At 36.1% G+C, this 21,002-nt stretch overlaps 4 protein-coding genes and 2 non-coding genes across 7 annotated transcripts; 5 read left to right on the top strand and 1 right to left on the bottom strand.

The window, feature by feature from the left end:
* Window positions 1-1,779: 1,779 nt before the first annotated feature.
* On the top strand, window positions 1,780-4,715 carry LOC132622312 (BTB/POZ domain-containing protein At5g66560). Its single transcript, XM_060336897.1, has 4 exons — window positions 1,780-2,281; window positions 2,366-2,435; window positions 2,524-3,762; window positions 3,854-4,715. Exons 1-4 carry the CDS (start codon window positions 2,241-2,243, stop codon window positions 4,439-4,441), a joined length of 1,938 nt encoding a protein of 645 aa, XP_060192880.1. The 5' UTR covers window positions 1,780-2,240; the 3' UTR covers window positions 4,442-4,715.
* Window positions 4,716-7,868: 3,153 nt separating this feature from the next.
* LOC132625385 (small nucleolar RNA SNOR75) lies at window positions 7,869-7,954 on the top strand. The gene has a single exon (XR_009576817.1). It is a non-coding gene; the product is annotated as a small nucleolar RNA SNOR75 (small nucleolar RNA).
* A 2,739-nt stretch (window positions 7,955-10,693) lies between these two features.
* Window positions 10,694-10,767, top strand: TRNAI-AAU (transfer RNA isoleucine (anticodon AAU)). The gene has a single exon. It is a non-coding gene; the product is annotated as a tRNA-Ile (tRNA).
* Window positions 10,768-11,112: 345 nt separating this feature from the next.
* On the top strand, window positions 11,113-13,089 carry LOC132623880 (oxygen-evolving enhancer protein 1, chloroplastic-like). The gene is made up of 2 exons (XM_060338692.1): window positions 11,113-11,430; window positions 12,213-13,089. Exons 1-2 carry the CDS (start codon window positions 11,197-11,199, stop codon window positions 12,969-12,971), a joined length of 993 nt encoding a protein of 330 aa, XP_060194675.1. The 5' UTR covers window positions 11,113-11,196; the 3' UTR covers window positions 12,972-13,089.
* A 764-nt stretch (window positions 13,090-13,853) lies between these two features.
* On the bottom strand, window positions 13,854-17,545 carry LOC132623881 (uncharacterized). Of its 2 annotated transcripts, none has more exons than XM_060338694.1 (7): window positions 17,184-17,545; window positions 16,629-16,857; window positions 15,793-15,879; window positions 15,331-15,477; window positions 15,126-15,152; window positions 14,945-15,040; window positions 13,854-14,236 (listed from the first exon to the last, which is right to left on the bottom strand). In XM_060338694.1, exons 1-7 carry the CDS (start codon window positions 17,261-17,263, stop codon window positions 14,036-14,038), a joined length of 867 nt encoding a protein of 288 aa, XP_060194677.1. In that variant the 5' UTR covers window positions 17,264-17,545; the 3' UTR covers window positions 13,854-14,035. The 2 variants fall into 2 exon arrangements, with proteins under 2 accessions (XP_060194677.1, XP_060194676.1); XM_060338693.1 differs by having other exon boundaries at window positions 16,629-16,847; window positions 17,184-17,543.
* Window positions 17,546-17,813: 268 nt separating this feature from the next.
* On the top strand, window positions 17,814-20,500 carry LOC132623882 (molybdopterin synthase sulfur carrier subunit). Its single transcript, XM_060338695.1, has 2 exons — window positions 17,814-18,033; window positions 19,996-20,500. The coding sequence occupies exon 2, from the start codon at window positions 20,012-20,014 to the stop codon at window positions 20,321-20,323; it is 312 nt and encodes a 103-aa protein (XP_060194678.1). The 5' UTR covers window positions 17,814-18,033; window positions 19,996-20,011; the 3' UTR covers window positions 20,324-20,500.
* The last annotated feature ends 502 nt before the right edge of the window (window positions 20,501-21,002 follow it).

Genomic DNA, 21,002 nt, shown 5'->3' with positions numbered 1-21,002 from the left:
AAATTAAACCTTCAACATCTTGAGTCTATAAGAGTCATTTCTTTTATAGTTCGCCGAAACAGAGAATGTTTAGCAAGCGTCTGCAATTTGCACATTCAAAATTAGCACCATCTGCAGTGAAATCAAACTAATTACTATAATCTAGAAATTAGATCTCATGCCTTCATTATTTTTTAATTTCTATATCATCGTTGTACTATTTATTTTGAATTTGAAATGTTAGATAGAACAATAAATATTTAGCAACCTCTCTTTGCGTGGACCTCATAAAGACGACACCATTTATTGCCCTACAAATAAAGGTTGGTATGTTTTAATTAATAATGGCAGGCAGTGTTGGCCATTTTTCTAAATTTCTTGTTTCAGATTTCCGACCAGACTTTTATTTCCACATCGACGATAGTTGTAGACTTGTAGTATGCAGTGTGAATTTATTTATTTTTTAATTAACTTTTTTTTTTCTATATTTTGTTTTTGTATTTCCACGTTTTGGTGAAGTCAAATCTCTTTTTAATCAGAGAAATCTGGTCGGAAATTATAGGTGTCATCACTTGTACATTCTAATAATCACGGTCTCTGTGAGATGAGTTTGCTTAATTTTCCTTTTTAAAGATATTATAATGACTAATATTTGGATTAATTTACTCGAAAAAACAATATATAGCAAAAATGATTGATGAACGGGAATATTGTTGTGGTGTGAGAGAAATAAAAATAATCATCAAAAATTGTGTTGGAATATAAGATTCCTTTACTCTTAACCAAATACTTCGAATTCGAGTTTTGAATATAGAAAAATTTCCTGATAAGAAGTGCTTCCCACTTTAATATCTTGTGCTACGAATCAAATTAATCAAAATTTCAGCGCAAATACCTAATACCAGGTAAGAAATCAAAATAAATGAAATTGAAATATTTCATGGTATAGGTGTGAACTATCCAACTCTGGACTGTCAGATTGCTCTCAAGCTGTTATTATAAATTTAATTTAATAAGAAAATAAATGTCGCTGTGCTATTACCTTTAAAAATATATATATATATATTCGTGTGGTGTGTAGCAGGAAAAGTGGACTTCATATTGAGTAGAATTCAAATTTTCATGGATCCTTAAAAGGTACGATATCTGGACACAGCCCTGATGGGCTACCTTTTAGCTGGAGGCCCCCTTTTGGGACCATCCATATTCATGTCACTATAACCCCATAATCTTGAAATCATTTGTTCCATTAGTCTCTTTTTCTCTTTTTGACTCCATTAACTTAAAGAACGATAGAGTCTTGGTGATTGAACCTTGCAAAATTTAAGTTGTATATGCATAATATCCACCATCAGTAAATATTGTATGAAACTTGTCCAATACAATATGAAAAGATATATCAATCTTACTTTCCCTCTAACAAGGAATAGTAACGTCCCTTTGTAAATTCCAGTGATGATTTTTCATTTTTGTAGTTCATTTTTAGGTTAAAGGTGGTTTATGTTTCCATTAAAAAGGTGGTGAGGTATTGTTTCCCTGTCTTAAAAGGTTAATCTGAAAATAATAAAATTAGGACGAGTGCTTTCTCATGAATTGAGATACTGTATATGTAATTTATAAAATTGCTTCAATTAATTTCAGAATGAGATATAATTAATTGTATAATAAAATACTTCCTAGTTCCTCCAAAGAAACAAAGCAAATCAAATGTTGATTATGACAATAACGTGAATACTCCTTTCTGCCACTACACACTCCTCTAATCAAGTTGGGTATGATTGTAATCTCAAATTAAACTTTAGGTTCACCCAAATAATAATAGAAAATTAGAAATGCTAGTCATTTTATAATAGGGTAGCATTGATGCCAAAAAGCAATAACAGTAGTTGGCAAGCAAAGTGTTTTTTTGGTGCTTATAAGCACGAAAAAAAGGAAAAATTGATGGTGACGACAATAATTTCTCCTACATCTGTGTATTCTTACAGAGTAAATTTCCAAGTCTCTGTGATTTACTTTTTGAATCCTCCACCCAGCCTTCTTCTTCCCTTCAAACCCTAGACCTAGAGAGAGAGAGAAGAAGATTCTGGTCTGATTCATCAAAAGGAAAGGACAGAAATTTTGGAAAAGAAAACCCATCTCTTTTTTTCAACCTACATAATCATTTCGCAGAGACAAATCTGACTTTCTTTCAAACACCTTAACTTCATGGATCTATTTTAGCACTTACTAAAGTTTCCACTTTCTTGTTACATTGAAGAAAAATGGCGCCCCCTGACCAACCCACATCCAAAGGCCAAGCATGGTGAGAAACAATGTCGATTACCTCCTTGTTATTTACTTATTTTAAACTCAGATTTACTGATTTTTCTTGTCGTACATTTTTCAGGTTTTGTACTACAGGATTACCCAGCGACATCATCATTGAAGTTGAAGATATGACCTTCCATCTTCACAAGGTTGGTTACAGTTACCTGTTTAATGAATAGATTCTGAAGTACTAATATTATGTTTCTTATGTGTTTGTTTATGTCTCGGTTGTTTCAGTTTCCTCTGATGTCAAAGAGTAGAAAGCTTCATGAGATGATAACAGAGCAAGAGACAAATGCAAGTAACAATAAAATCCATAAACCTGCTGAACAAGACAACGAGGAGATTGAAGAAGAAGAGGAGGACCTGCAGCAATGTTGTATTTCTCTCCCTGATTTCCCTGGCGGTTCAGAGACATTCGAGATAGCTGCCAAGTTCTGCTACGGTGTAAAAATCGAGCTATCTGCATCGAATGTTGCTCCACTTCGCTGTGCTGGTGAGTACTTGGAAATGACTGAAGAGTACTCTGAAGATAACCTCACTTCCAAGACAGAGAGGTTTCTTTCACAGACAGTGCTAAAGAGTATTAAGGACTCAATTAGAACCCTGAACTCTTGCAAGAACATCTTGTTATTAGCTGAAACACTCGGCATTGTTCAAAGATGTATTGAGGCCGTTGCTGTTAGAGCTTCATCTGCTGATCCGTCTCTCTTTGGCTGGCCAGTGAATGACGGATCAGTCGAAACAAATACTCGCCGTAAAGGTGTCAATAGAGGTGGTATGGATTCATGGTTCGAAGAGCTAGGCCACTTGAGTTTGCCTTTGTTCAAGCGTTTGATCTCCGCGATGAAAGCCAGAGATTTGAGTTCGGAGATTATCGAGAGCTGTCTAATGTATTACGCGAAGAAGTACATTCCAGGAATTTCACGCTCGAGTAGAAAGACATCATCGTCGTCTTCGATACCTTCAGAGAATGAACAGAGAGAACTTTTGGAGACTATAATTACTAATCTTCCTGAAGAAACTAGCTCAAGAACTTCAACAGCAACAAGGATTCTCTTCGGGTTATTAAGAACAGCGAATATACTGAATGCTTCGGAAGCTTCTAGAGCCGCATTGGAGAGGAAAATCGGATCTCAATTGGAACAAGCGACATTGGATGATCTTCTCATTCCGAGCTATTCGTATCTGAATGAAACGTTATATGATGTCGCTTGTGTGGAGAGAATATTAGGATATTTTTTGAACGGATTGGAAGAGAGATCGACGGCTAGAATTCAAGGTGAAGAAGAGAACATCAGTGTCAGATCCGCAGCGTTAATGTTAGTCGGAAAGTTAATCGATGGTTACTTATCAGAAATCGCTTCCGATAATAACTTATTGCCGGAGAAATTCTGTGAATTAGCTGTTGCAATGCCGGACCAAGCAAGATTATTTGATGACGGCCTTTACAGAGCTGTCGATGTGTATCTCAAGGTAATGACATTTTCTTAATTAAAGAAAGGGCCACTTATTCACTTAGTTCAATAATTTGTGTTTAACTTTGTTAATTAAATTCATTATGTAGGCGCATCCATGGATATCGGAAGCGGATAGGGAGAATATTTGTGGAGTAATGGATTGCCAGAAGCTAACACTAGAAGCGTGTACACACGCAGCTCAGAACGAACGGCTTCCGCTTAGAGCCGTAGTTCAGGTGTTGTTCTTCGAACAACTCCAGCTCCGGCAAGCAATTGCCGGAACTCTTATGGTCGCAGACGTGGCCCCAGGAGAAATCCCGCGGCTTATGGACGGCCGCGGAGAAGGGGAGGGGGAAGGTGGAGAGGAGGAAGAGGAAACGACAGGAGTAGTTGGGGTGGCACATGCACAGGAAGGGAGTAGCACGTGGAGGAAAACAGTGAGGGAGAATCAGGTGCTACGCTTGGATATGGATAGCATGAGGACTCGAGTACAGGAACTGGAACGAGAATGCTCCACAATGAAGAAAGCGATCCAGAAGATCGATAAGGTAGGCAAACACGGCGGCGGTGAAGAAGGAGGAGGAGGGTGGAGAAAGAAGTTAGGGTGTAAATTCAAGACACAAGTGTGTGACTCGCATGAGCCAACGGTTGTGGAGGCCAGGAAAGGACGGGGTCATCGTCATCATCATCAATAGAGCCAAATAAGAAACAAATCAACTTCTTTCTTCTACCTAATGGTTTCTACTTTTAGTTTTAAATTATACATCTGTTGTGCTGTAATTGAGAAATTGTTTGTTTTCCAACTTATTCTTTAGTGGACAGATTCTTTTTTGTTTGTAAGTTGCTGTTTTCTATATTTAGATGTCAAGGATAAGTTCGGAGAAACACGGTGGTGAAGAAGTTGCAGTTGAACGGTAATGTAAGGAATTTGAATTTACCACTTATAATATCCAGTTAAACATTTTTTAATCAGCTCTTAATTAGGTGGGAAACTGTTTATAGTATTCCACCTGTATAATAATCTGCAGAAGTCTGAATAAGAGGGTCTAATTAAACATCTGAAACATAAAAAGAATGAAAATCTGAAGTGTCTCTTCTCTGGATGAGAAAGTGAGTTATCATGATGAACTACTTTTTATTTTGATGAATTCAAAGTAGCTTTAGATACCAGAGTTGTCAATGTCGCCTTGTTGGCTTGGTAGGAGCATCACTTGCCCTGGGAATTTGGAGTATTAATTGGACATCAAACTCTGCAACAATAAGGGGTCGTTTGGTAGATAGTCGAAATTATCCCGGGATTATAATCTCGGGACTAATTTATTCCATTTATTGGGATTATTTTATACCATCTTTTAGATGGTATAAAATAATCCCAGTATAAGTGGGATAAGAAGGTATAAGCTGGTGTTTTACCATGTTTGTACAAGGTATATAAATTTATTCCATGATAAATTTATACCTTCTACCAAACATGATATAAAAATGAGTGCTGGGATATCCCAGCTTATACCTTCTACCAAACGACCCCTAATAGTATTATTTGTTGCTTAGTGTTCAACTTAGATGGTGTTTTACTGAGGGAAATTGTTTTTGGACTATTCAATCATTTCATGGTCCAGTAGTCCCCAAAAATTGCCATCACATAATGCACTAAAACGGAACATTGCTGGTTTGAAAAGAACTGTCGAATCCCCTTTTATTAAAAGAAGGGAAGGATTAAGTCTCAGTCTACTTCTTCTCCTTTAGAAACAATTTCTCTTTCTCATTGCCTTTGCCTTTGCCAATGGGAAAGCTGCTCAATCATTTTATCATGCACCACTGAGAACCAATGAAAACTGAATAACAGACAGATAAAGTGAATCCTTTGTGCATTGAACTAAAGGACTAGCGACTTGTACAGAGAAACTCACTCTTGCCCATTCAATCAAGAAAAATATTTACAAATAAGTAACAAGTCAGCTGTTAAGTATGTGTTTTGCACCCTTAAGCTGTTAAATGTCAAAAAAATGTGGAAAAAATCGTACTGCCTTTATCAGAACATAATCATTCTTTTCGTTCCTTTTAGATCCCTTTCTGGGTGGAAATAATTTTTCTTGGAAGGATCCGATTACTTGTTCAATACTAGTCATTTCTTTGACAATGTGGTTCATTGTCAAGTTAAGGGCCAGATTGTATCCCTATTTCACGTGACATGAGTACTCTTTGTCAAAAGAAGACTTAATAATAAAGGAAAATTGGATGAGTATAGACAAAAGAGATAACTTTACTCTTTGAAATTCAGTAATATCTGCACCAAATTTGGGGGGTTACCTCAGTAGTTGAATGCGATATACATATGCAATTATTGCAATATCGCAGCAACTGTGATCCCACACCGATCTTAATTAAATTAGTGGATTTGTTTTAATTAAAGAAGTCTACATTTAGTGCAGCAGTTAGGTGGTATTTGGTGATTACATTATTGAGCCACCCACCATGGGTGCGTTGCAACTGAACTCAAGACTGCAGGATTGTGTTGTGCAACCTAGACATGCCCAATGGGTGCGCAGCATGGCAATTGAGATTATAACTATCCTTGTGCAACCAGCCACCCACCATGGATGATCTAATTTTTTTAGTTTTAAAATATTTCTTGGAAACAAAAGTGTGGTGTCTTTTTAATTATTTTTTTTGCCAGAGAAGTATTATATAAACTTTTACTCTTGCAAACTAGAATTTAAAACCAAAAAAGTGATTTTAATTTTCGAAACTGAAATCTTACACTTCTTAAAACAGTTGTTTAAGACTTATGATAAAAATTTATTTTGCTTGAAGTTGAAATATCGCATAAGTATTGAAGTTCAATTTTTCTTCATGAGAAATGCTACATAGGCTTTTTGCTCACTCAAAAAATAAAATCTCTTATACCTTTGGATTGTCATTTAAATTGAAAATCTCCACTTCTTAAGGGAAATGTCTAAACTACTTGTCATAAATTTGTTGAGTGTATAAAAAGGTTCTCTCTTCTGGTTATATTCTGCTGCGCACTACAACTGGCATGAGGAGGCACTAGCGTTGATTTGGTGATTTGGCATGTCATTTTAGCTAAAATGGATGATGTTTAAATAGGAAAGGCAAATTTAAGCCATTTTTATAACTTTACAGAAGTATATGGATTGATAGTATAATATTAATTATATACGTGAACTGATAGCATAACTGAGTGTTATATTAAACTTTTTTTCAATTGTAGAGGGCAAATATGATTCTTCTCCCTTGTTAGTATAAGTATTACTTATTCCGCCTACTATTTCGTATAAAATAATGTATAATTTTTCGCATAATACTTAAGTATGGAGATTGCAATATCAATAATCAAATATAACATAAAGCTATATCTATCTCTTCCACCGAGATCTTGTCTTATGCCTCAAACCAAACTCCTTGTTACTTTTCCTCACCTCCGAAGGACAATATTTAAGGAGTCATTTGCACGATTATCCTTCAAAGGCACTGGTCTTTAATTTTTTCCCCTCAAATTGGTGGTGTTTAATTTTTATCCTTCGCCTAATACCATAAGGTTTGAGGTTCGAACTCCGACTCAGTTGAAAAAAAAAATCGCAAGACAGAATTTCGTAACAAAGTTAAGCCTCAGACGGAGTTTTGAATGCAAAACTCTGTCTTTCGAATCCAAACTTCTGCCTTGCAATTTTTTTTTCTTTTTTTATTGAGCTGGGGTTCGAATACAGAACCTCGAATATTAAGCGATGGTAAAAAATTAAAGACCACCAATTTGAGGGACAAAAAGTAAAGACCAGCGCCTTTGAAGGGTATTACTTAGTTCAGTTTAAGTGCTTAAACTGGACCAGGACAACAAAAAAGCCCAGTACTCAATCGCGGCCCAGGATATTTCCGCAAGTGTTGTTGTTAATTTAGGCAGATTTTCTCGGCTGCCAAAACCCTAACGCCAAACCTAACCTACAGACGCTATAAGTACAACAACTTCAATCTAAGCTTTACTTACTCTTGCTGTGGAGGTAATCGTTGTTCACTGTAGTGCACATATATATTAGGGATATGAATTATTATCTTTGACTTTGTTCTTTTTGTGTTGAAATAGACAAGGTTGAAGTAGTAGTAGTTCCTCAGTGATGAACAAAACAGATGACGAGTCTGATAATCCATTCTTTAAAAATAATGAAGACAATCGAGGCATTTGTCTGAGAGGAAATACTATCTGCTACTTCTACCTCATTACTTTACTCAGTATTACCTTTAGTTTCGGTTTTTGGTTATTTATTATACTTGGTATATCTTCATAATGCTGAATACAATCGATTGTTTTCAATCTCTGATTAATTGAGTCGATGCCTTGTTTATATCACTAAATTTTCATTTTCTAGAAAGAAATTTGAGAGTTTGATTTGTACTTTCCCTGTTTTTTCGATTTTTGAGTCTTACCTCGAATATTTTTTGTCTATGACTTTGTTAAAGATTAAGTTTTGGGCTTCAAAAACCTTGGTCATAGTTTGGTCACGTTTGTTTCAAAATGTTGCAAAAATATTTTCCAAAAGATGTTTTTTTGGTGAAATCTGTGTTTTCAGGTTTTGATTCTAGGTAAGGTGTTTGTTAAAAAATGATTTTCACTCACAAAGGAGTAAATGTTTAAGAAAACCATAATTATTCGAACATGTTTTCATTTTCCACCAACATTTTATTCCAAAGTTAATTAACTTGTGCCTCCATGGCCAATTTTGTGCATACTTATGACCTCGATTAGCACAAGGACATATATCTTTATCTACCAAAGTGGATGACCGATTTAGATCGTCTTGGCTATGGCGTGGCGAAATTTGTTGGCTATCGCTGCTACTTATAGTTTTAGACGAGTAAGAAGAAGATAACAAGTGATCTAGATAGGAAAGATAAAAGCAAAAACAGGCCCGGCTGCTCTCTTTCGAAGAAGCTTATGGATGTTGCTAATAATTTTATACAAGAAGAAAAAAATGAAAAAGGGAAAAGTGATCTAAATAGAAATAGTATATAATTGGAAATGAATTGGTAAACAGAAGCCCCTGTCTATTGAAATCGTCTGTACCAAATAATCAAAGGAAAAGAGGTTACATTTTTTTTTTCTGTTTTTTTTTCTTTTTTTTTTCTCAAGATCTCATCTGCAATAATTCATCCAACACCCATCACTGCAACTCAGTGGCGGAGTTAGGATTTTCAGTAAGGGGGTTCAAAAATATGAAGAGGTAAACATACGAAGAAGCCAAGGAGTTCAACACCTACCATATATACATAAAAAAATAATTTTAACTTTCAATATACACTGTAATTTTCTGTCGAGGGGGTTCGGATGAACCCCTTCGGTTACACTTGGCTCCGCCCCAGTGCCACTACCCTCCTTTTCCATCTCCACTAGCAGAACCATAAGAAGACTTGTTCGTTCAGAAATTCAAAGACTTCAACAATTAGGTCTTAATTTCTCAAATCACCATTAAATTATAAGTGCCGAGGCGAAACCACCAGTAACATTGGTAAGGAGATGCTTCATTCTTTAACTGAAAATTTAAAATTAATTGAAGTTGATAATTTTGTATTGGTGGCAGAGACGGAGGAGTGGGTTACTCATGTGATGATTGACATTTTGCCATTGAAGGCAGCATGGTAAAAGTAGTGAACAAGCAAAACAAAAAAATAAATAAAATTAATACATACATGAGAAAATGCTCACAGTACGGTTATTTTTGTTTGCAATATATAACGAAGGTTGAGTGTAAACCATTTTTGAATGTAGAGGGATAAATTTGGCCCTTTTCTCTCTAATCAACTGCAGTCCTGATAAAATTAGATCATATACATAATCTGTTATGTAATTAAATAGAAACAAGTTTTATAATTGGGAAAAAGGTCAAAAATAGCCCTCTACTTTGTTTTAATGGCTAAAAATATCTTTCGATACAATTTTAGATCATTTATGCCTTTGCTATTATAAAAGTTAACAAATATACTTTTCATTTGACGGAATCCTCAAATTGATCCAAACAGTCCGATTTCAATTGAATTTATCCGATTTTAACCCGACCCGACCCTACCCTCATCATTATTGAACACTGTCCATCTCCTGCTGCTCCCCCAGTTTTATACTCCATTTTAAAGGGGGTGTGCTTGAAACATCTTGAATTGGCAACCCATTTGAAATACTCTAAAGCAGTTGAAATATTTACTTCGTATTGTAGTCTCTTCAATACATCAGATTCCTTGAGCTCAACTGGGTTTTTATCGTTTTGGCCATTAAGTTGATCAACTGGGTTTACATTGAGGATTAAAGGAACAGATTTTTTGTGGACCTTCAACAGCAAAGAACATCCTTCTTTCAAGTACATGGTACAATCAAAGACAATTTTTATCACGTTACAAGCAAGAAGAACTCAAAAGAGGAATTAAGCAGCAACTGGGTATTGAAAAGAATCCGAGTGACTCAAACCAGGTTTTCAAAACCACAACATGAACTAATAGTAAAGGAAGCAGTTGGGGGAATAATTAGGAGAGTAATTTAACTAGGGCAAAGTAGAAGAAGAGAGATGAAGTTTGTGGGTACAAGGAACGAGAACACTGATTTTGTGGGTCGGGTCGGGTTAAAATCGGATAATTTCAATTAAAATCGTGTTAATTGAATCAATTTAGGAATTTTCATAAAATGAAGGGTATATTCGTTAACTTTCATAACGGCAGGGGCATACATGATTCAAAATTGTAACGGATGATATTTTTAACCATTAAAACAAAATAAAGAGATATTTTTAACTTTTTCCCTTTATAATTTGAACCAAAATGGCACGAATAAGAAACTCTCCTTAGGACCTGAACTGCTGTTGACCTTATGGAGCTAAGTTATTTTAAATGGATTATTCGTTTTTCTTAAAGCTAGTGAGAAAGTGGGAAGGTATTCGTTTAGCACATCTGGCCCATTAGCTCAGTTGGTTAGAGCGTCGTGCTAATAACGCGAAGGTCGCAGGTTCGAGACCTGCATGGGCCAGAACATGGATTTTTTTGCCCCTCCTTTTTTGGCCGTCATTTCCCACTACTTTTTAGCTACTTGTTAAGATCCTGTAACAATATCCAAATGTAACATGGCAAAACAAATACAATCGTAGACCTACTCATAGCTATTTATTTGTTTATCTAAATTTTCGTAATATCAAATAAAATAAAAACGCCGCTGTCAATCAATTTTATTGCAAGATTGGAGGAGTGGGTATATTACTAAGATCCACATGGCAAGCTAAGAAACCAGAGACATTAATCAAGCTAACCAATGAAAGAAAACCTTATCCTATATCTTATCTTACTCACAGCAAAGCCACCAAAAATTATTTCTGCAATCTCACCATCCAACTGCCACACTTCTTAGTTTCTAATAAACAGAAACAAAGAGCAGCAGAAAACTGATCAGACAAAAAAAAAAATGGCAGCCTCTCTACAAGCAGCTGCTACTCTTATGCAACCAACTAAGGTTGGTATTAGAAACAACTTGCAGTTGAGATCTGCTCAAAGTTTGAACAAAGCATTCGGTGTTGAACCATCTGCAGCTAGGCTTACTTGCTCTTTGCAATCTGATCTTAAAGATTTGGCTCAGAAGTGCACTGATGCTGCCAAGATTGCTGGATTTGCTCTTGCCACTTCCGCCCTTGTTGTCTCAGTGAGTTAATTTCGTAGTTCTACTAAAAGTTTAAGCCGTTAGATAGAGCACACTTTCATCGTATACACCTCATTCTTTTTCATGGGTCTAGCATGTGAAAGAACATTTCGTCTTTGAGAAAGAACATTTTTTATCTACTAAATTATATCTTAATGAACTTTGCATTTCCTGTTTATTACAACTCTATATAATTAAGAGTCATCAATCCTAGATAGTACCTTTCAGGTATATGATGAAGACTGATATTCGGTTGATCTTAATTCTTAATGATTTGTTAGTGAAATATACTCCAATGTTGTATGGAAAGGCTCTAGTAAATATAAGTACATTTTATCAGTTAGGAACTCTCTGCCAGAGTCTCTAACTAGTAAAAATATCTTATTCAGGAAATCCATCATTTTCTCATGTTTTTTGGTGAGCTGATTGATCTCAAAGATTCCTTATAACAACCAACACAATTAGTAGATGAATCAAACCTTACTAGTGACTAATTGTCAATTTTACAGCAAATAAAACATCCTTCAAGCGTCCATGCCTTATAATCACTATGCATTCATCTTCCTGGAAGAAACAATAGTTGCTAAAAATTCTATATCTGGTGCAAAGGATTTTGATGTCTTTGAAGGTCCACAGAATAACTTAAAGCTTCTGTTGATGAATGTTCAACAACAAGCTTCTCCTGTTCTAATGGTCAACTGTTTTATGTTTGTATCTTATTTTTCTTTTGACGTCTTTGTGTCAAGTGAGAAAATTTCTAACAGTTGTGCAACTTGGTTGTATAGGGAGCAAATGCAGAAGGAGCTCCAAAACGCCTAACCTTTGATGAAATTCAGAGCAAGACATACATGGAAGTAAAGGGAACTGGAACTGCCAACCAGTGCCCTACCATAGATGGTGGTGTTGAGAGTTTTGCCTTCAAGCCAGGCAAATACAATGCCAAAAAGTTCTGCTTAGAGCCCACATCATTCACCGTCAAGGCAGAAGGTGTAAGCAAGAATTCATCCCCAGAATTCCAAAAGACCAAGCTCATGACCCGTTTAACCTACACCCTCGACGAGATTGAGGGACCCTTTGAAGTATCTCCTGATGGCACAGTTAAGTTTGAGGAGAAGGATGGAATTGATTATGCTGCTGTTACTGTACAGCTTCCTGGTGGCGAGCGTGTTCCCTTCCTCTTCACCATCAAACAGCTTGTGGCATCTGGAAAGCCCGACAGCTTTAGTGGTGAATACCTTGTGCCATCATACAGAGGTTCATCATTCCTTGACCCAAAGGGAAGGGGTGGATCTACTGGTTACGACAATGCTGTTGCATTGCCAGCTGGAGGGAGAGGAGACGAAGAGGAACTCGAGAAGGAGAACGTAAAGAATGCTGCGTCTTCAATAGGAAAGATCACATTGAGTGTTACCAAGAGCAAGCCAGAGACTGGTGAGGTGATTGGAGTGTTTGAGAGCATTCAGCCATCTGATACTGATTTGGGGGCAAAGACACCTAAGGATGTAAAAATCCAGGGTGTCTGGTATGCCCAGCTTGATGAATAGAGAGATCTTAATTAGACCTTGTGAATGATATCTTGGTTTTTAATTTTGTTTTCAAGTTACAAGGTTTGATCTTTCTGTGACCCAATTGGACAAGTAATGAGACAACTATCTTGCTGTATAGTATCAAGCATAAGTAATAATCCATTCAGATAGTGAGTTGCAAAATGCTTCTGATGCCGATATTTACTTAAATTGCACAGTATTATTCATCTAAAATAAAGTCGAATGCAATGTATATTGCCATACTCGGATATAATCGTTGAATCTGTCTCTGGTGTTTGGCCAAGGCAAGTTTGGTTGAGTGATACATGTAATGAATCTCCATTTACCTGGAACACCAATGCACTCGAGAAATGTCAAACACTACAATATCCAGGTAAGGCACAGAAATGGTGATTCATGCCAAGTACCAATCTGACAATTGCCAAACAGCATGGTTGAATACACAGTTTGTGCATTGGTAAGAGAGATAAAAGTTGCATCTAGAATAGCTTATGTGAATTAAATGAAACCACCTTGATATGCCAAGCAACACCAATAGGTCTGCCTTGGTGTCGATAATCTCAAAGATGAGAGAAGGTAAGAGTACTAAAAGGCAAAAACCTGAAGATGGGTTTCCATGAAACAGTCATCTCATTAGTTTCAAATTGAACACCATTTAGATACAAGCGAATACTTTAGATACAGCTTATCGTTTTTTATATCTTTTAGGATTCCAGAAAATGCCTTTTATCTAAAGTTTCACTTATGAATTTCTCATGTTCTCAAAGAAGATAATCATTTATAAATATTTATTTATTTCCACTAAATAATGGTATCATGAACAAAGTCGGTCATGTCAATAACGAGAGAATGACAATGAAAAGGAACACAGGAAACAAGGAAAGAATAAGCGATCTGGTGTTACTGCATCTTTATCGAACAAGGTCCTGTGAAGGAAGAATTATGACGAGAAACAGTAACATAACTTCACTTTCACTCAAAAGATCACTTAATAAAGAGAATACAGGAGTACAATATAGGGGATATCAGGAATTATATGATGGATCTTAAGAAATATGAAGCTACAAATCGTCATCGCTAATGGATTTCTCTATAGTGTCAATGCAAACACCCACAGATTTCCCTTGAGTCATTGCCTCTGCAAGCTTTGCTCGTGCCTTCTCATGGCGTCGCAAAATAAGGATTGTGTTCAGTACAGCCCATCTCACTTGAGAATCTGCTTTCTTCTGTGTAAATCCCAGGCTTCTCAGTAATGCATCCAACTGTCAAGCAGGTAATTTTATTAGCCTTTGTTTAACAATTAGTATAGAATCAATCATTTTGGTGAAAACTGCAAGATTGCACAATATCTAGCTAGGTGATGTAGGAATTTCAGTCTTATACAATTTCATCAACAAAACAAGCTTGCCCCTTAAATTTTAATAACTATTAAAAAAAAAAAAAAAAACACAGTGGGGGATATTCTCTTTTTATTGGAGTCCAAGAGTTGTGAGCCAAAGCTCATTTTGAATCATTTAGGTTCCTATGAAAGAATGACAAGAAGTTGTACAATTAAGTGTCAGTTAAAAAAAACCAGTTTGCTCGAATTGCAAAATCTTTTGACAAGAAGTTGTACAATTAAGTGTCAGTTAAACAAAACCAGTTTGCTCGAATTGCAAAATCTTTTGCATTTTCTGTTATTTCAACTGCATGTACTGTCACAGTAGGTGGAAGAATAAAACTCTATAATGCATGAAAGTGAGTGGTAGTCTACGATAAATCTAGGTGGGAGCACTGTTGTTTAATGGAAGTATAGCAGTTTTCATATTTATAGCTCTTGTTCTTCTTAGAGGAAGAGTATCTAAGGACTGCAGTTATGATATCATGTCCTAATTTAGATGTCCCGCTCAGTTGAGATACGAACTGAGCAAACTAAACTGAGAAGGTCGGATTTTCTTGCAGAGTATAGGAGGCAGAGGAATGATAAAAACCTGATTAATGTCAGTCAGGCCTCCCTCAGCGTACCCGAACAAAAGATACTCGGTTGCTACACCTGCTAGTGCGATACATGAAAACCTGTTCAGCATCTGTTAGAAGTGCTTTATTAGTGAAGGAATCATATAACAGGTCAAAGAAATAAACATAAATGATATTTATGATGATGATAAATACCGTGGCTGTTACTTTTCCTCTATTTACCTGCACGACAATAAATCAGGGTCAAACTAGACAAAACTAATTATACTCTTACATGATTATTGCCCAGCCAGAAATCTTGCAGCAGAAAGCTTAAAGGAGGAACAAAGAGCATTATTAAAGGAACAACCAACACTGAAAAGCTTTACTGGAGGTAAAAAATTGGTAGGAGACTACCTACTTCCTCAGTAAACTCAAAGTCCACAAAGGCTGTTCCTGCTTGGATGTTTAACGACCCTTCCTTCTTCAAAGCATCCAAACTGGTAAGTGTATACCCCTTAGGAAGAATACCCAGCAAGTAGGCAATCAAGAAATGCCCAGCTTCATGCTAGATCAGAATTTGGGGAATGAACAGCTTGTTACAAGACAGGTCACGGAAATGAAAGGCCAAATTAATGAAGACTTTCTGAGAGGAAATTAAATACTTGTGTAGTAAAGGCATGTCAAGCAGGAACATGAAAATGAAGAACTAAATTCTGAATATCAGTTAAGTCGTAAGTTTTTTGCAAGATGTTCCAATCAAGGAGAGTTGGAAACTAAAGCCTTCTTAGTTTTTCTTTTCTCTAGAGAGAAGTTGAAACTAAAGCCTCTTTAGTGTTCTGCATTTGTATGTGTAGGTGAGAGAGAGAGAGATGAATCTCACTTGAATAACCCTGTTATGGTACTTCTGACTGAAAGTATGGCCAATTGTGTCAAGGACCAAAGCACCAACTCCTCCATTGAAAGAAACCTATGCATAAATATGGATAACTCAGCAATTATGCATGAAATATCTCAGATCACATAACTCCGTCTTGTAGGCTTCTTACTTTCATCTCTGTTGAATTGATTAAGTCATTAACAGTCAAATATACATAAACAAGAGTGTAAACTGTTATCACAAGGTCAAGATTATTATCCTTTATATTCCCGAAAGATGACATAACATGTAAAAAAATATCACGAGCATGGCACCAATGTGATTTTTAAAAGTTCAGAAAAGGCAGCACGAGGAAAACAAAAGTGTTATTTTTCTGGAAATGTGTCAAGCTAGCAACTTTTCATGAAAGCTTAAATATGCATGTGACAAAATTAGTCTTTAACAACCCTTTTGGAGTAACTATAGGAGATTATATTGGAGATTTTGGTCATATTGGTGATTGCAGTTGGTATTCAGTTCTTGTCCTCTTCTGTTGTAGATCTTCTTTCTAACCTCTCTGTTGTATATTTATCTCTTTCAGCATATCTTCTATAAACGAAAATTGAAGCAGGTAACTACTACAAATGTGGTTCTTTGTTCCTAGCAATTTGTTTCAAGTAAAACTAAATTATGTCAATCTTGCAAAACTTGCAGCAAACCAATTGCTCAGTGAATAATATCGCTCTGACCATTGCGACAAATTTTCAAGAAATTTCTAAAAGAAGAGATATAAAAACTGCTCTATGAACAGCCATAGAGGAATTTCAGAAGACAAATTGACAGGTATCTAAAGAGTTTACCAAGTCAAGAGTCCACAGAAACAGAACGCCGAGAGAAACAAAAAGGAGCTGTTGTGGGCTCAAATCAAGCGCATACCATGCAGCAGAACCACTTAATATGGCAGCAACTTGCAGATTTCTTTCAATGGCACCAAGGGTGGTGTCAATTGGTGATAGAAGAGATGCGGGTTCTATTCCATTCAGCCTCAATTCATCCAAGGAATATAGCCTCTGTGGTACCTGCATGAACCTACACATAATTTTAAAGCAGTTTTCCTACATAAGCTCAGAGAAGTACAAGCCTAATGTTTCTTCTATAAACTTGTAAGGTTAAAGCAGATTTCTAACATAAGTTCAGAGAATAACATGGCCAATGCGTGTCCTATAAAATTGAAATGATTAACTTAACTATTCAACAACCTAGCTAGATATAGTTTACCACTAACTCCAGCTAACCGCTAATAACTAAGTAAGCTTTCACTCTTTCTCGTTGGTTTCTCAGATTGTTACTCAGCTAATAGTTATTATCTCAGAAAGTCACTTTCTTTGAACGAAGAGAAGATTGCAAAAATGAACCTGTCTAGCGGCGCCGAAACACCTAAGACCACCAGGTTTACCCTGCAAATCCTTGACAAGAGATAAAGCAGCCCTTTCATCCCCCTTCATTAACTCCTTATCCACCTGTGATAAACTCGACACTATCCTTGAATTTCTCAAACGCAACTGGGAACAACATAGCAATCCACCACAGTATGCAGAACTACTCCCCATTCAATTATCACTATGTCAACTAACTAACTGCAAACTATAGAATGATTTTTAATTAATTAAAAACAAAGAGTGAAACGGAGAAGGTCTATGCAATTTCAGCCACACAAAGATGAGGCTAACTTTGGAAATTCACCTAACCCGTCCGTCCCCTCCTGGCTAAGGCTTTATTTTTTATTTATTATGGAGAATATGAAGTGCTGATACACCTTATTTAAAAATCACAAGTAACAGAGGTTAAATAATTTCTATTGAAAATTGTATTTATATTTTTAATTAAAAAAGAAGAATATATTTTTCAACTCTCTTACGTAAGAAATGACCACATTATACTTAATTAAATATATAAAATTAACACAATAATAATTTTATTGCACTTCAAACGTGAAAGTTATTATGATAATAAAATAAATTATAATACGTACTTCATAGTTGAGACAAAAAAAAAAAATTATAATATGGAATGGAAAAAGATTGGAACATTGAGGCATTAAGCATTTCCTTCCCCTAGCGATTTTTCTCCCCTCTTTTCAATTTCCCCACTCCTTCCCTTCACATGCTTCTGCAATTTTTTTTTTGAAACAATCGGGAATTAGGGCTAAGGATTTGGCCTTATTCTTCAAGAGCTGTGCTTCTCCCACTTGTATTTTTGGGTCAGGTATGTTCCAGTTTCTGTAACTCTTCTTATGTGAAGACAGTTTTTTTAGTTTTGGGTGAATTCCAGCTTTCTAAAAAATGCTCATATCAATATATGAATTGACCAATCCTAGCCATGAAAATTGACTCTTGACCAAATCAAGTGGATTGAGTTACATGTTCCAGATACCTGGGGAATACAAAGTAGTCACACAGACCTGTTTGTGGAATGAACTTGAATCTATTTTCCAGTTTCAGACAAAAACTCAAAGAAAATTAGAAAAAAAGGCAGCCCGGTGCACTAAGCTTCCGCTATGCGCGGGGTCCGGGGAAGGGCAGACGACAAGGGTCTATTGTACGCAGTCTTACCTTGCATTTCTGCAAGAGGCTGTTTCCACGCCTCGAACCCGTGACCTCCTGGTCACATGGCAGCAACTTTACCAGTTACGCCTAGGCTCCCCTTCAAAGAAAACTAGAAATTGAAAGGAAAATCATTAGACTAGAACACAAATTTCCTAGGTAGCTGTGTGAATGTTTTAACAGATAAACATACATCTATATTCAGTTTTTTCTTGAGTGTAGATCTACCAATAGTAACAGCTTCCTCTCTATCACACTAGGAGGGAATAAACTTGACACCTGAGGCCAAATGATGATTGATCAATTATCTTAAATTTCTTTTAGTTTATGTCATATAAGTAGTAGTAAAAGTGAATACTATTAAAGAATAGGGCAAACATTAGTTCGATGGGAGAAAAGGTTACATCAAAGTTTAAAATTGATTTGGTAAGCGTATTTCACTTGTTGAAGCTCATGATAGCTGTATTAATAATGTCATTTGTGGAACACATAATGGGCATCGTTGGGTGTAATGCTTTTTCGCCTACATCTGATTGATATATTAACAGTGATATCTTAGAATGAAGCAAACTATACATGTCTTCTATTGATCCAATAGCCTATTCCAAATTATTCTCAAATTAGTTTGGAAACTGTATTTGGAATTCGACAAGTTAATGGATTGGTATGTGTGTGAAGTCTGGATGTGTAGTTTGATTGTATCTATAACTTACCATACTAGGTTGTATCTATATCCTATCTACTTCCGTTATGTGGTTGGCTGGTTGCTTTGCTTTTTCCTTCTTTTTTTGGGGGTGGGGGAGGGGGGGTGTTTCAACTGACCCTTCTAATTGATCTTAAGTTCGAAAAGAATATGAATTAGTCTGTGTCATTTTTCTCGTTTCCTTTTTATATAAGTTTGTCACCTTTTGTCGTAACTAGGAAATCCAACACTTCTATACTCATTACAAGCTTATCTTAACCATAATGTATGTACATGGATGTAGTGGACATGGCTTGAGTTTGCCCTTTCTTTTTAGTTCTCTTCAGTTTTCTTAAATGACTTTGTTAATTCTGCACGGTACTTGATGTTGTGAAAGAAGGAACATCGTCTTCTTTCATTGTGAAGTGTGTGGACTGAGTTAATGGTTTTGGCCAATTGCAGATTCGTTATTTCAATTTCATAAGATGTTGGTCAGTTTTGGCCGTGCTAGCGAAGTTCTAAGGTCAATACTGTTTTTAAGTCGTTAGTTAGTCTACTAGTTAAGTCTTTTAACTTATTTTTAGATTTCAACTTGTTGTAGAAGTTAAGTTCTGTATTTGGTTGATTATGTAGTTGTAATTTGTTAGGAAACAGAAAGAGATCCTTTCAGATATGCAGCAGCTTCATGTATACCATCACATTGCAAGATGGCTACGCTGTCTTTTTTATATTGATAACTGAGAATTCTTTTACTCCCATCTTCAAGATGGCTTAGTTGTCTTTATTATTCATAAAAGCAAGCTTAATTTCTAGTTCCACAGCTCTCGTCCTTTAGAAAACTGTTGTTATTTATGTCGTCAATTTTGATTTCTCAAAAACCATGACTTTGGAGTTGGAGCTTAACTGATAGATGCTATCCCTGCTGTTGAATATGCTGGACAGGTTATTTGCAATAGTCATGATTGATAAACAAATTGACAGTAAAGATGTGGAAACTTTGCAGAATGGAGATGAGAGTAGATCTCTTCAGATAAAGTTTCTGTTTTTTGCTCGTGCTAGAGATCTGACCGGCATGACTGAAATGCCATTGGAAGTTTCTTATGGTAGTACTGCTGGTGATTGCTTGAATAAGGTCATTTCTCACTTCCCACGCTTGGAAGAGATTCGTGGGTGCATGCTTCTTGCACGGAATGAGGAATACACACCTGAGTCCACCACTGTCAAAGATGGAGATGAATTGGCCATTATACCTCCTATTAGTGGAGGCTAACTCAGTTTCTGAACTGCAAAACGGGGGAGTCAAACTCTGTTATACTTGTATCCATGTAATCATTTTACTAAATTATGTTGTTTTATTCCCTAATACAAGAACCAATTTTTTCACTGTATGTTCTGTTAAAATCATTGAATCTGCAATCTAAGAATAGACTCCCTTGATCTTCTGTTACGGAACTGATGTCCACTTGGTAATTTTTGTGTGGTAATTTCTTACTCATAACCCTGGGAATATTTAGTTTCATAATCGTAAGTCATAAGTCATAACGCAGTGAATACGTAAGATCTTCTCTTTCACTTCTTCTGTAAGCTTTTACAGTTACTAGTCAAATGGAATTCTACACTAGCTTCATTTCCCCCCTTTTTCTTTTTGTTTATTTTATCTTTTGACCGAGCGGGTGTAGGATTAAAATCACTTAGGCCTCACTTGTTTGCACTGGTCTGAATCTGCCTTAGATCATTAAGTGCATTTATTTACATTAAAATCTAAGCACTTATCTGGTCTGAATAGGTCTTAATCATTAAGATTTAGAATAAAGTTTTAATACTATTAAAAGGTATTTTATATAGATAATTTTTACCATCGGCTTCACTCCACCACCACCCTCTCCCTCCATCAATCCCAACCCCCCAACCCACCCCGCAACCCATACCCCTACCCCCTACTCACCACC

This window comes from Lycium barbarum, chromosome 12, assembly GCF_019175385.1.
Source record: "Lycium barbarum isolate Lr01 chromosome 12, ASM1917538v2, whole genome shotgun sequence".
NCBI classification, from domain to species: domain Eukaryota; kingdom Viridiplantae; phylum Streptophyta; class Magnoliopsida; order Solanales; family Solanaceae; genus Lycium; species Lycium barbarum.
The sequence above is the reverse complement of the archived record's forward strand: the minus strand, read 5'-3'. Positions and strand labels throughout refer to the sequence as shown.